The 14809-nt window shown below is 39.2% G+C and overlaps 1 protein-coding gene across 1 annotated transcript in view; it reads right to left on the bottom strand.

Annotated features, from left to right (window-relative positions):
• Positions 1-14019, bottom strand: part of GALNTL6 (polypeptide N-acetylgalactosaminyltransferase like 6) — a 1410303-nt gene extending 1396284 nt beyond the window's left edge. The window contains exon 1 of the mRNA XM_088448140.1: positions 13111-14019. Within this exon, the coding sequence (XP_088304266.1) occupies positions 13111-13245 (135 nt within the window). The 5' untranslated portion in view covers positions 13246-14019. The remainder of the gene's footprint in view (positions 1-13110) is intronic.
• Between the last annotated feature and the right edge of the window lie 790 nt (positions 14020-14809).

Here is a 14809-nt window from a genome sequence, read left to right as displayed (position 1 = left end):
AGAAAAATGTATGCTATCCTGTACCATTAGAAAGTCAGCGCTCCTTTAAATAAGAATCTTGTACCATTGTTCTATTATGCTGTCCGCAACAAATCAAAGTTTCAATGAATGCAGGATCCCATATATGGAGTCAGAATTAGTTTGCCTTTGGTGGCATGACTTGAGCCACAGTATAATAGGACACATCTGTAGTTCTGTGTATATATCCTTCTCAAGCTAGAACATCTTCAGGTATACTGCAGATATGTCCACAATCCAAATACATCTATCCTCTGTGCACTACAACTTGTGCTACACATAACGCGGGAGCTCCGTATGACTCGGTAGCGCCGAACGTCTTTTCATGCAACTTTTTACCTTCCGATGCATCTTATTCACACATCAATTAAGTAGCACAAGCATCTATTGCTGATTAAAATGATATGCAGCATGCCTATATGTGTGCAATTGTGGGTGTACTGTATCTGCATGTGAAATGCTACGTTACAGTGTTACAGCCACTGACAGTAATGTAGCATTTGACATGCAGATACATCCACAGTCACTCACAGAATATAGACATGCTGCATATCAGAAGCTGCTTTTGCTAAATATTCACAAAACTGTGTGAATAAGATGCGTTTTAAGGTAAAGAGTAGCACAAAAAGACACTCAGCACTATCGAGACACACTGCAACATGGTGTGACTAGGAGGGCTGTTTAATGTGCAGTGAGGCTAGATGAATGAGGACACATCTGTTTAGATGCAATTATTAAGCACTTCTTTTTATTACTAATCTCTTGTTATCTACTGTATATGTTGAAGCCTAACAAGCTGCTGAATGTAAAATACACATGTACTTACTTCAATACTACAAATGAATATATATAACTGTGGAACAATGTTGCTTTGAAAACTTTCTGCAAGGCAAAATTTCTAGCTATGAAATGCCTGTATGTCATTCACTAACACAATTTAAATATGGTATTTGGTATTATCAGTAACTTCTTTTTACCCTAGTTTAATTATGTTATACATAAACCTTCTTTCAAAAAATTTTCAGAAATTCATGTCTCCCTAATTGAAAAAGTGAACATTCATTGAAAGCATATAAAAAATACATAATTGAAGCTACTTTAGCAAAAACCTACTATTTTCAATTGTTCTTGTATGTTCACAATGTAGTACTGTGATTTTTTTTAATGTATGCGTTATAGTCCTAGGCATATGCAGCTACCCACACATGCCCACCACCTTCACTTTGCCATCATGAAAGCAATTCTAACTTAATGTCACTGGGCCACGGTGGGGGTCAGGCTTATGTAGGGTACTGCATATTCTTGTTCCACCAGGTATCAAGGCTCAGCAGAAAAATATATTGGTTAGATGCTCTCACCATCAGCAAGAGATGGTATTACCATTTTAGAGACAGGATAGGATGTATTTTTTGTTAATAGGCTCTAATTTTAAGGTGAAATTGTATGTGCACTGTTGATTTTGTACAATTTTTAAACTAGTTTGTAATTTGTATACTATACAAGACTGCCATGCTGCATTATTGCTCTTAATTAGGGATGTGCAGGCTCGGATAGGTTCGAGTTTGCACGTGGAGTTCGGATTTTTCCCTCCAAAAAAACGGAACTCAGAACGAGGCAAAACGTCATCTTACATGGACGAACATCATCATTCCTGGTCTTTTGTCCAGGAATGATGATGTTCGTCCATGTAAGATGACGTTTTGCCTCGTTCTGAGTTCCGTTTTTTTGGAGGGAAAAATCCGAACTCCACGTGCAAACTCGAACCTATCCGAGCCTGCACATCCCTACTCTTAATACATTACCCATTGTTATGGATCATGCCAAAAGAACTGAATGAAACATCAGTCCAGTTTACACATGTACTACAGATATAAAAGATCTTCCACAATAGGAAAAATTATGTATATATTATATACATTAAATTATACATAAATTGAACATTCCAGTGTCTGCCACATTGTGTGTCAATTGCATCATACATGTTGTACTCCAACAGGGCCATAACTAGGGGTGGGTGAGTGGTTACACAATCGCTACACTGTGGTGCTTGCATTTTGCTTGCAGGATGCCTGGAACAGGACAGTCAACTACTTGCTTGCAGAACCATCATTAGAGTCCTTTGGACACCCCTGGTGACCAGCTGCTTCCTCATCCCAGTGGCCCTGCAAACTGATAGCACTCCTAATAAGTTGGGAGGATTATTATGATTCTGTTGGGTTCTGATGTATTCAATCATTGTTTGACTGTACAGGTTAAATGTATTTTTTAGCTGTAAATTTTCATATAAATTTTCAGCATTGTTTTTCTTATACGATGTATTATAAATGTTTTCATTTTATGACCTGCTTATAACAAGCTGTTAAATTAGATTATTATATGTCAATGTGCAAGTAAGGCCAGTATTTGAAAGTAATACATACACTCCCATTCAGGAAGACAATTTCAGATCAAACAGGTTTGACATGTACATGTGGCCTCCTCTATGTGGGGAAAACCACAAAACAATTTAAAGAAAGGATGACCTTACATAGGTCCTCTATGACCAACTTGTCGCTAGACACTTCAAGTTACACAAACAGAACTTAGCCACACTGCAATATAAAATCATTAATAAAGTCTAAGCCAAAAGCCCTCCTAAAAATATGATCTCCTTTGGCTTGAATAAAAGCCTAATCTTTAATTGTTTTCTGTAAATATTATAGACACATTCAATGGTTACATGACATGTGGTGGAAAGCCTACTCCACTACAATGAGCATGGCCATGATGAATTCTATGCATCTCCTGTAGCCACATATGTGTATTTCTATTCATGTGCTTTAATATTTGGTGAAGGATATTTTATTTATTTCCCTGTTACTAGGGAATGGTTGAGCCATTGTGGAGTGTCAGTGGAGGCGCGTCACAATGAAGTGATGTCATTGGTCCTTATCAGATCCTGCGCACTTTTGGTGTTGGTCAATATATAAGTAAGCTGTAAACCATTTACATCATCCCTGATGATAGTTTCTTTAAACTGAAATGCAGGATCAGTCTTGCTGCCTTTCTTTGTGTGTGTGTATGTAACTATGTATATAATAACCTCCATCCTCTATACTGGTGTATGGATATGGAGTACAACCAGCACACAGAGTAAATGCAAAAAAAATATTTAATATCATACAAAAAACAGGGAACAAGCCATCCATATGAGACACTATTAAAAACTTATCTGCAGTCCTATGTTTAGCATGTTGGAGCAAAGCTCAAACACCCCAGACCTCCATAGATTAGCAGTGAGCAGCACATGTCCCGACAGCTGTTTCGTTATCACCTTTTTCAAGGGACTGCTGAAGAAATGAACTTCCAAGGGTGGTAAAATACCCCTCCAATAAGATTAAACTAATGGACAAACACTCACTTGAGTGACACACATGACAGCAATGACGTCTGTTCCTGAAAATGGTGCCCACCGCTGCTGCTGTAACCAGCACATGCCACCGCTAGTCCTGGCACCCGCGCCGGAAATGGCTGCAGAGCTCGGAACTAATGTGCTGTGCCATTGTGCTGGAAGACAGCATACACTGCGGCGCCACCGGAAGTGACGGATCCAATGTTGATTACGTAACTAGGCAACCATCTGACAGAAGCCATGCCATTAGCCATAACGGACATGACCAATCGCGTCAATGTGACAGTGATGTAGTCCAGGGCCCCCTTGCATGGCCAACTAGCCAGATGAAAGAAACCAGTAAACACAAAATTGCAAAATGAAAAAATAAAGCGAGAAAACACCCAATGAATAATATAAATCAACAAACCACGTGAATGTTTCCAACACGATCCCTGACCAGCTCAGCAGCGCCAGCCAGTGGATGTGCCAAAAACAACGTTATGGCTAATATAAAAATACAACATTTAAAATATAACACACATGTAACTTGCACATCAAGGGCTAGAAACTTGTTAATATCAGTATGTAAATATTATTAAATAAATTATCAAGTATATATACTGACCATACTTAAAAATAGAACTGTCATATCATCACAAAAACTTAGAACCTGACCGAAGACTCAGAGGGCAACCATAAATGATTAAATGATCCAATGCTAACTAGTCCATGAATGGAAATGAGGTCACAAAATAAACTGAATGTTAACAAAGTTAATGCAAATTCCGTCAATCCAAAAATGCTGAAAAGGTAAATTCCTCATTGAGTCCATCTGGACGCATAGTCCCCAATGTATGAATCCATTGACACTCCTTCTGCAGCAGTATTTTATGACAGTCACACCCCCTCCTCAGGGGTGGCACATGATCAATTGGCATGAAAGAAAAATCCTTTAAAGTGTGTCCATTTGTGGCAAAATGTCTGGCCATCAGTGGTGTTAAAGATTCCAATTTAATGCAAGTTTTCTTAATAGAGGATCTACGCATAGCTATGTGCTCTTTCACCATGCGTATTGTTTTCCCAACATAATCATTTATATATATATATATATATATATATATGTATATATATAATTCTATCTATCTATCTATCTATCTATAAATAACACAAGCCATGCATCATTGTACTAAATGATATACATTAAATTTATGACATGTTTATACTTAACACACCTCAACTGCAGGCTGCCGTGTTAGTGGGTGGTTTTTGAAAGTCACAGAGGACGGGATGTACTAACCTTGGGAAGTACATCCCGCCATAATTCGCTTTCCTACTGATCACATATGCACTAACATATGCGATCAGTAGCGCAAAGGACAGCCCTTCCGACCTGGGATTCCATCTGTACATGCGCAGAGTGACGCGGTGGCCGCGGGGCATGCTGGGAGGGGTCCGATCGGATCCCTCATAGCAGCGAGGTGCGGTAAAAGCTCATAGGTTTCCATAGGGAGACCCGGCGGCCAGCTGACGATACATATGGAAAATGTGGTAAAACCCAGAAAACAGGGTTTTTACTGCATTTTCCGTTTAGTACATCCTGCCCAGAGGAAGGATTTTCTCAAATGCCCTTTCACAAAAATACTGAAAAATATTTGATAACACTTTTTTATAATTATCACAGAACAGTATAAAGTCATGTTGTATTGTCTGATTTGTGTTTTCCATTGTGACATAATTTACAATGGACTGGTGTTAAATAAGAGATTCAAGTAAACTGAATAAGAATCAGCATGTATTCAGAATTTCCCTAACAAATGATTTTGCTAAGACAGAGTAAAAGGGTCAATAATGAGGTTCACTGGAACACAGCACACATGAGTAATCACGGCAGCTAAGCACTACTGCGCTAAATGCTGTTAAGTCAGGTGGCAATTACTGAGTGGTGCATTAACAAATGCATGGAACTCACTGTCTCATCACTAGTAAATTATCTTGTTTCTGTTTTACACTGAACAGGTGGCTAACAGAGTCCTTCAAGTGCACTGTAAGCTCTGGAACTAAATGAAACTTAATGACAAAATCCTCAGAGTAAAAGAAGAAAAATTGAGAGCTGAATGTGATTCTTTGAAAAATTATTACGAAACCAAGAAATCACTTAGAACTATAGATTCAATATAGCAGAATATATGGCTAAAAGATCCAGGGATTGTGGCTAATCAATAAAAGGCAAAAACCAAAGAAAAGATTTTCATGTGAAAGACACAAAAATAACTAAATCTGGGATAATAAACAACAGAGGTGTAAAGCAATTCTCTTTCTCTGCAGCTGATGTTACAATGTAGGATATAGTGCCATCTGCTGTGAAAATGAAGACTGTAGTATCAAAACTACTTCAAACTATACAAAGACGTGCACTTTTATACAGGCATGTGTGACTTACAGTATTCAATTGGATTGTAGAGCATACTGTAATTGACTGGGGCATCAGACAATTACATTCATGGCAGACACCCATCTAAGGATAATAGCAATCATTTAAGATTATAGACAAATTAAACTAATGTAAGACAACTGCTAAGAACTGAAGCAATGTGATCATTTATCACTGTTACCTTTACAAGATCTCCTGAAATAGACATTCAGTAAAAGCATGCTAAACACATATTGTACCTTTATCTATTGTTTCCCTTTGCACACTGAATGGGTGTATGCGATACTCCTAGGAATGAATATCTTTTTTAAACCCTATTTGATAAACATTCTAATCTATTCATTTCTACAGTAACTGTATTAAACACAGCGTGGCAGCGGGGCAATAGGTGCTGACCACCATAACTTACTAGCCTTAGGATGTGGCAGAATCGATGCTAGATGTTTTTGAATGACTGATGCAAATCCATTTTATTTTTATAATGTTATACTTTTCTATTTATAATAGCTATACAGCTGTTGATAAAGTTTATGATAATATGTGTAACGCTTTTAAGTGTCAAATACGTTGCTCTAAAGTCATTGAAGAAAAACTATTATTGAAACAGCAATTGGCAACATATTTACCTCTACAGTAGATCCAGGAGTTAGTCATGTCCCATTGGATATAGTACTGGTTATTTATATAAATGAAAGACTTGAAACTGGATTAAAATCTCCTCAATAAACTAAATTATTGATGTGATTTAGAACAATACTAGTAGATGATTGGAAACCTAACCAGTGATATCTGAAAATCTTGAGCTTTTATTGGTCCCTGAGGTCTTGTTTTTAAACCGCTTTTGTAAAGTATACGGCTGATGCTTATAACCAATCTGTTGTCGTGATCAATCTGAATTGTTTACAATGTAAACACTCAAACCAGTCATCCTCTCACTGATAAATTTGGTCAAATGTTTGGACAGTGTAAACAAACACAATGGCATGGAAGTAATTGTTAGGAAAATGCAGTAGCATCCAATCTCTATTGCTAAACAGTATAGATAAAGGTCATGTTATGCTACAAAAGTTACATAGATTTGATTAGTATTCTGTACAGGTTGGTGAAAACCACAAATCTTCATTGTTTGGCCTTCTCAGTTAACAGTACAGAAGGAACATAACTGTGTGAAAAGTAAATATCAAAGTCAGTCCCCTGTCTCTCTTTACTAAAATTATACAGAGGTATCGATTTTACTCAGAGCCGTGTAGATCAGTGCATCCGTGCTACTGCCCCTGCCCAGATGAGCTTGCAATTGCTTTTGATTCAGGAAGATACAAAAATGCTATGTTCAAAATCCCAAGAAGCTCACACCATGGTTGCCAGCTGTCAGAATATAAAAAGTCAAATTTTCAGCTATCAGAAAGAAATAGAACTTATTGCAACAAAAATCATATTCCCTCCATACAGTATATCATTAATGTTAACATTGTGTAAAGTTGTGGGCTGTTGACTCTTGTTGCATTATTTTAGTTCTTGACAAATTATCATGTAGCGTAACAAGTTTCATGTAAAATTAGTTGACAGTATGTTTTTATTTGTTGTTAATTTGTTTTTATTTGTTTTTCATAGTTAAGTAGAACCGTTTTTATTTTCCATTCTTGCAGTTGTAGTTGGCACAGCAAAAAGTTACTTTATATAAATGATACAATACATGATTAACTTACATTTAAAATAGTTACCTATAGTATACAGGCTATATTCCATTTTGTTGCTCATTATCAGAATCCAATCCTATACTCTATCTTTATGGGGTATATTTACTAAAGTGCGGGTTTTGAGAAGTGGAGATGTTGCCCATAGCAACCAGATTCTGCTTAACATTTATCTAGCTGGTTATAGAAAATAATAGCTAGAATCTGATTGGTTGCTATGGGTAACATTTCCACTTCTAAAATCCTGCATTTTAGTAAATATACCCCTATGACTCAAGATAAAAGAAAGGGTCTGGGACATATTTAAATTGTGCTTAGATTTGAGAGAGGCATGTTCAAATGCAAATCTAAATTGCACTGTAAAAATAAAGCTGTCCAGCATTTGTGGGCTACATGCAAAAGCAGCCAGTATTTACCCAGCATTCAAAACAATAAATGTATTTGTACCCCTTGCATTGCAACATGGTTGGGTGCAAAGTTATGTTTTTTGCTTTGCTCCCAACTCCAAATAAGCCCCATACAGTACACATAGTTGATAGTTACTCCCACAATCTGAGCTGTTTATACTATATTGCTTAGTCTGGTACAGGGTGTTTACTTCACTCTTTTAGTATATTGTATAGGGATGTAGTTTAAATCCCGGCTGTTGGGATGCCGGAGCTCAGAATGCCGGTGCCGGAATCCCAACACCAGTCAGAATCCCGGCCCAAGCATCCAGACCAACGGCATCTCAACCGTAAGTAGTGGGGTTAGAGGGAGGGTTATGGGTTAGGCACTAGGGGGAGAGTTAGCATTAGGCACTTAGGGGGGAGGGTTAGGTTTAGGCTATGGAGGGAAGTTAGGTTTAGCCTGTGGGGGGGAGGGTTAGGTTCAGGCTGCGGGGTGGGAGCCAGTGCCGTAACTAGGGTAGTGCGACCAGTGCCATGGCACAGGGCACCGCAGGGCAGGGGGCGCTGTTTGGGCCTGTCAATTTTCCTGCTTATTATCATTCTCACTTATAGCTTCCTCTTCTTTTATCCCCAGCATCTCCTGGCTGCCCCAAGAGTACCCCTATCTCTTCCCTGGCCCTGCCCCATGAAGCCATGGCCCTTTTTCAGGGGCACTATCTTATGTCCCTATTTAAAAAATGGTGGGGGGGCACCAATGCTTTCTCTGGCACAGGGCACCAAAAAGTCTAGTTACGGCTCTGGTGGGAGGGTTAAGTTTAGATGTAGGGGTATGGATAGGGATATGGGTAGGGTCAAGATACTTACTGACAGGTGTCGGTATCCTAACCCTATTGGGATGCTGGCGTTGGGATTTTGACTGCCGGGATCCCAAGTGCTGGCACCCTGTACCCAACCTATTGTATATATAAGTAGTTACTTTATTAAACATATATTTTTTTCATTGCATTTGTTGTGCTTCACATTACTGTAACATATATAATATATGTGTTATGTATTTACATAGATCACATTATATCATGCACTACTGTATATATTGCAAAGTGCCCTATATCAGCTGTACACTTATTTTCCAAATCCAACGAAGAATTAAAAACATTTATTTTGCTTGCCTGAGAAATGAAATAGAACTTTTATATAGCATTTAGTTAGTTTGTTTTGTTCAGGACTAAGATCTATCTATGAAAACTAACCTCTAAGGATCCCCTAGGACTGACTCCATAGCGAGGGAATCAGACAGCAGCGAGATTCAAGAGCTACTGTGGATGACAAGTGTCTATAGTACAGGTGCCTCTGGCAGATCAGTTAGTATGACTTTATTTATGAAATAAAGCTGGTTAATTGTTTAGATTTGTAATCATTTATAATACATTTGCTAGAAGGTCTAATAGTTACAGTATGTTCCTGGAGGTGGTATGCTGCTCTCACAATCCCCAATAGGGAATTTATTGCAAATTCTAGTCCACGACTGCTCATGGTGGAAAATTTAAACTTAGATTGTCAAACATTAAGTATCATCTCTTGTAACATATGTCCAGCAAATCAGCACAGCTTTCTCCAGCATCTGCACATGCATGCAATAAGCCAGGACCACTGATCATTTACTGAAAACACTAAGTTGCGTATGATAAAACTCGTTGATAAATGAGCCCCTAAGCACTCTACCGAAGACATATTCAGTGGTGCACATCCCTTTTCATGTGCATAATCTGGAAATGAATACTGTTCCCTTGTTTTTGTAATTATCATTGTACTAATTTAAAGTAAAGTAATTCTGCAGGATCCATATTAATCCCAATGACATTGTGGTCATCTCACATTATTTGTGTGAGCCCAAAACCTTAACACGTACATAGTACAATTGGTTATGGGTCCAGTGCTGAAACAGTTCAAGTGCATGGTTAATAGTAGAACAAGACTTTTGACTTGTTACTTGTACTTGTACCAGGAGGTTTTGGTTGGAACGTTCAGAAAGTCATCCAATGGATAGCCGGCAAGGACCAGCGATGCGCGTGCATGCTGGGTCCTTGCCGACCCCGACTATCTGTGGAACATGCTCGTCAACCTGACGTCAAGCGGCAGGTTCCACATGTTCACAGATAGGAGGTCGGTCTCCTGCACTGAATGACGTTCAGTGAACGCCGTTCAGTGCGGGCACCGCACCCGGCAACCTGAAGGACTGAACGCTAGACGTTCAGTTTTTCAGGTAGCCTAATGGATAGGCCCCTTAGTTTAGAAGTAGAAAAGCTCAAAGTTTTAAATACTTCATATAAAATATACACATATTTCAAAGCATAAATAAATTGTATCAGATGAATTTCACTTCCATGCTAGAGATGTATTACAATCACTCATTACTGCTTAATTAAAGCTATTTTCTGATCTTGAAAAGATTCATAGCTATTATATCAAACATGTAAACAGGCTAGAAGTGACGGTATTGTATATTGTACAAAATAACATGTTGGCTTTACATGACAGTATTACACTAGCCCTATTGAACACAAATTAGTATGGTATGATGTAATCACATCCTACTGACTCTTGAAGGTATGAGGTCATGAACTTGGGTAATGCCTTTACATAGGTTCTCTCAGCATATAAAATATATTTATATTTACAAATTGTCACAAAAATGGTTTTGCCATTGATACTTCTTGCATAATAGACATACAGCAATATCCATACACTAGAAGGCATTAGTAGAACTAAAAAAACTTGCACGTGATATATAATATATGACAATTGACATATAAGACCTTATATCTCTGTTTATGAAAATTGTATATACACAAGATAGATACATTACAGTTGCGGCAAAAGATATATGGTATAATCTGCCACCTACTGAAAGTTAAAAGCATGTTAAACTTAAGAGTCACCAAGGAGTTCCATGATCATGCAAAGACACAAAGTAGCAGGCTGAGTGCTTTGATAGAGGTCACCGATGTCCAAAGGCGACTGCTACTGTCCATTATAACTAACAATATGAAGGTATTTTTCCATAAACACAAGTTTGCTAAATGACTAGAGATGTAATGAATTCAGAACTCACTGATTATAAATGATGACATCAGAACTCAAAGTTTCTACAAATATTAGATGCAGAAGTTTCTATGTGCAGTATCATCAGTTGCATATTATAATTATTCTATTTATAAACTATGTATTTTATGCATTACTAGTAGTTTTAGACCCAGTTTCTGCCGGGTCAACCTCAGCCGCTGTCTCGACATCTATCCTGACTGCCCCCATGTCTCCCACTCTTTGGACTACTCTCCGCCCCCACCCTCCCGCTCTTATCCCTATCCCTCCAACTCTCATCTAGGGATGGGCAGAATGATTCACTGCACTGAGTTGAGCCTCATGGCTCAACTCATTGAAGTGTCTCGAGACTGTGCTAGCAGTAGCTGCGCGACTCAGAGTGAGTCACTGACAGCTCCGCCCCCTACACTGATGATCCGACACAGTAGATAAGTATAATCAGGTCGGATCAGCAGTGTAGGGGGCGGAGCTGCCATTCACTCTAGATCCACTGATAGAGAGGCTAGAGAGGTGGGTGTCTCGACACACCAAACACTGAGTGATTTGAATCATTCGCTCATCTGAATGATTCGAGTCAGTGTGTTGAGACACTCACTCACTAGCCATCTCTACTCCCATCCCTATCCCTCGCACTCTCATCCCTCTCCCTTACGCTCTCCACCATTCTCCCATACCGCCCCCTCCCTCCCGCTATCATCCATCTCCCTCCTGCACTCTACCATTCTCCATTTTCACTCCCCATCCCCTCCCAGCCCATTTTGTTTCTAATACCCTCCTCCATTCCAGTGATCTTCCAGGTCATCTTAATATGCATGGCGCACTCAGTGCACACAGGCACATAAGCGTGATGACATAATTAAAATCAGATTAGATAGATAGATAGATAGATAGACAGACAGACAGACAGACAGACAGACAGACAGATAGAAAGATAGATAGATAGATTATCAGCAAGTACCTTCTAATCTATGGCAGAAACTTTGAAACATAATGGAAAAGATATTTATCAATATTTAAAGTCTGTATCTGGTTCCTTTATTTAGACAGATTCATATTTAATATGTGAATGCCATCATATATTATTCTCTTGTTTCATAAATTGAAGGAATAGTATCTAAAAATACAAAATGAATGTAGACAGTAATGAAGTAGATTAGCCAAGCACTGTCAAAAGCATAACATGTAGAACAAATCAGGATTCCCAGTTATTATTATGCTTATTTCATTCAACTACACTACAAAAAGGGAAAACTGGCTGCTCTTCCCTGATATATCCTCTGCCAAAACCCCTCTGCCTGTAAACTTTTCTGCAAAACAAGAACTTGGCACTAAGTATAAAAAGCGGCTAAAAATTACCAAATTGTGTCCAGTACTCTCTACAATGCTGTTCAGTCACAGAACATTTTCATATTATAAACTAGGCATAGACAACACAATAATTCCAAATAGTTACAGATTTGAAGTTCCAAATGCATGCAGAACACATCCACTGAATGTTTGAATATTAAATATTTTGGGTTGCTTAAAATGCATACAGTAAGTACATTTAACTGGCTGTATGCATTCAGTGACCATAGATACTGTAGCATTAACTATGTCTCAAGACTTCATGAAGTACATTAAGTCAGCAGAAAGAACAATAAAAAATGAACCTTTTGTTGACATGTTGTAAAGGTAATTGACTTGCAGAATTCCCCAAGCGAACTCTATGTCAATACAACATTTATTCATCAATGTAATAGGAAATTGAAATACTTATTATTTAGTCATCTAGCCAATACATAAACATGTATGATGATAACAAAGCTGTGTATACAGGGTAGTTGAAAAGTTGAAGAGTTTGTTGTCTTTTTCAGAGTTATAAATAGTGTCTGATTTGCATCAAATAGAAATCCAATGAATGTTTCACGTTCCCAGTAGACTTTAAGATTAACGTTTTCATCATATATCAAGCCAAGTAATCCCATCAATTGCACTGAAAGTCAATTATTTTAAATAGCTTGTTTCAAGTGACTAATGTGAGGTTAGACAATCTATACAGTGTATTAGTCCAGCAAATCAGTGCATTCCTTAAGGTACAGTAACTTCTTATATGTGTCTTACCTGATCTCCTCCATCAGTGGATTTCAGGAGCTGTTTTTCCTTGTATAGAGACCAAAGACCAATATTAGGCAGAAATATCAAAGCCACGGAGAACAGCAAAGCCATCTGGATAAACCTTTTCTGTTTCCTCTTCATGGCAGAAGGTGTGAGGGTGCAAGTGGCGCTGGAAAGTGAGTAATCCACAAAGAGCTCTCGGAATGTGGAGGAGGATGGTGCTGATGTTGTCTTCAAACTTTCACAGCACTTTCAGGTGATGTAGAGACCTGCAATCTATTGTACAGCTGACACATCACTGCTGTCCAGAGTTGTTGAAGTGATTTCTACACATGCAAATCCCCAGTGTTATAAGGACACATATATAATAAACTGATACAATGATAAAACTAGCGTCCATCCAAATGGGTAAGTGATATTTCATTGAAAAATGTCCCTTATAGTATTGTGGTGTTGGCTGGTGGAGATGAACGTGTTGATGTATAATTCATTCTTTTTGGAGATGCATGTCATTGCTCAAACTTTTGCAATAGTCCGGAGTAAGGATATACACAGGTGGGTGCAAGTGGTTGCAGAATGAGTTGTTGGTCCTCTGGAAGAGATACAGACCCTGGTGTACATTACACATTGTCACTCCATGCCAGTCTGATGCCACCCTCTACCATGATGCTGTGTATTCTCCTGACCCATCACCAAAATACCCGCTGGTGGTCATGCCTCAGTGATATTACCAGCTGGAGAGCAGGATAGATATAACACTTCCCTGATATTCCTAGTGTTATGTCATACACAGACAGTCAGGTGTGCTGCTCCCACAGCAGCCGCTCTCTTGGATAGATACTCCAGACCCCACTGGTGGAAAAAACACGTGGATGTGCTCTAAAGCGTTGGTTGCAATCCCTCCCAGTCCCACTCTGCTCTATAAACAAACCGGGAGCTGGAGAGAGCTGGAGGGGAGGAGGGTTATGATGATGAGGAGGGGAAGGTGGTGCAGGGAGGATCTAGTTGCTGTCACACTGCACCGTCCCTGTAAGCAGCAGCAGCGGCACAGATCATTTCCTCCGGAGAAAGACTGGGAGATGGGAGACTGTCAGGAGCTGTCTGGCTGCTCAGCCTGCGCAGGACTCTGCAGCCTCCAACTTTCAGGTTGCTGTTCCCCAACTTCAGCAGCGGTGTGAGCAGCTGGGAGCGATGCACACAGTGCTGGGAGCTGCGGATCCTTCGTAACCCGGCTCTGTGCGAGCAGCAGATACGTTCTCCCCGTGCCGCTGCTGCCACTGGTGCTGATGCTGACACGGAGGCTGATGTAGGAGTGGAGGAGGGGGAGTGGGGATAGGAATAGGAGCTTTTATCACTGTACAGTACTTAAAGACTCAAGACAGCTGGCTGTACGTACACTCACTACCGACGAGGCTGCTAATGTGGCCAGGTCACCGACATGTTGCCAGATGTGACTGGCCTTTACATTCTTACAAGTGCATTTTACTGGCTTGCTAAATAATACAGTGTTACTTCAGGTGCAAACGCTTTGATTCCACAGTGGTGATTTATCCTGCAGTTATTACACTTAGATGAATACAAAATCTGTATGTGTATGCAGAAGTGTCTGTACAGATATTATACACCGCTATTAGGCATTGATATGAATTTCTGCAAGACATACAGTTTACTACAGAATGCAGAATTTTCCAATAGGACATTTCAT

This window comes from Taudactylus pleione, unplaced genomic scaffold, assembly GCF_031769625.1.
Source record: "Taudactylus pleione unplaced genomic scaffold, aTauple2 ptg000021l, whole genome shotgun sequence".
NCBI lineage: Eukaryota > Metazoa > Chordata > Amphibia > Anura > Myobatrachidae > Taudactylus > Taudactylus pleione.
The sequence above is the reverse complement of the archived record's forward strand: the minus strand, read 5'-3'. Positions and strand labels throughout refer to the sequence as shown.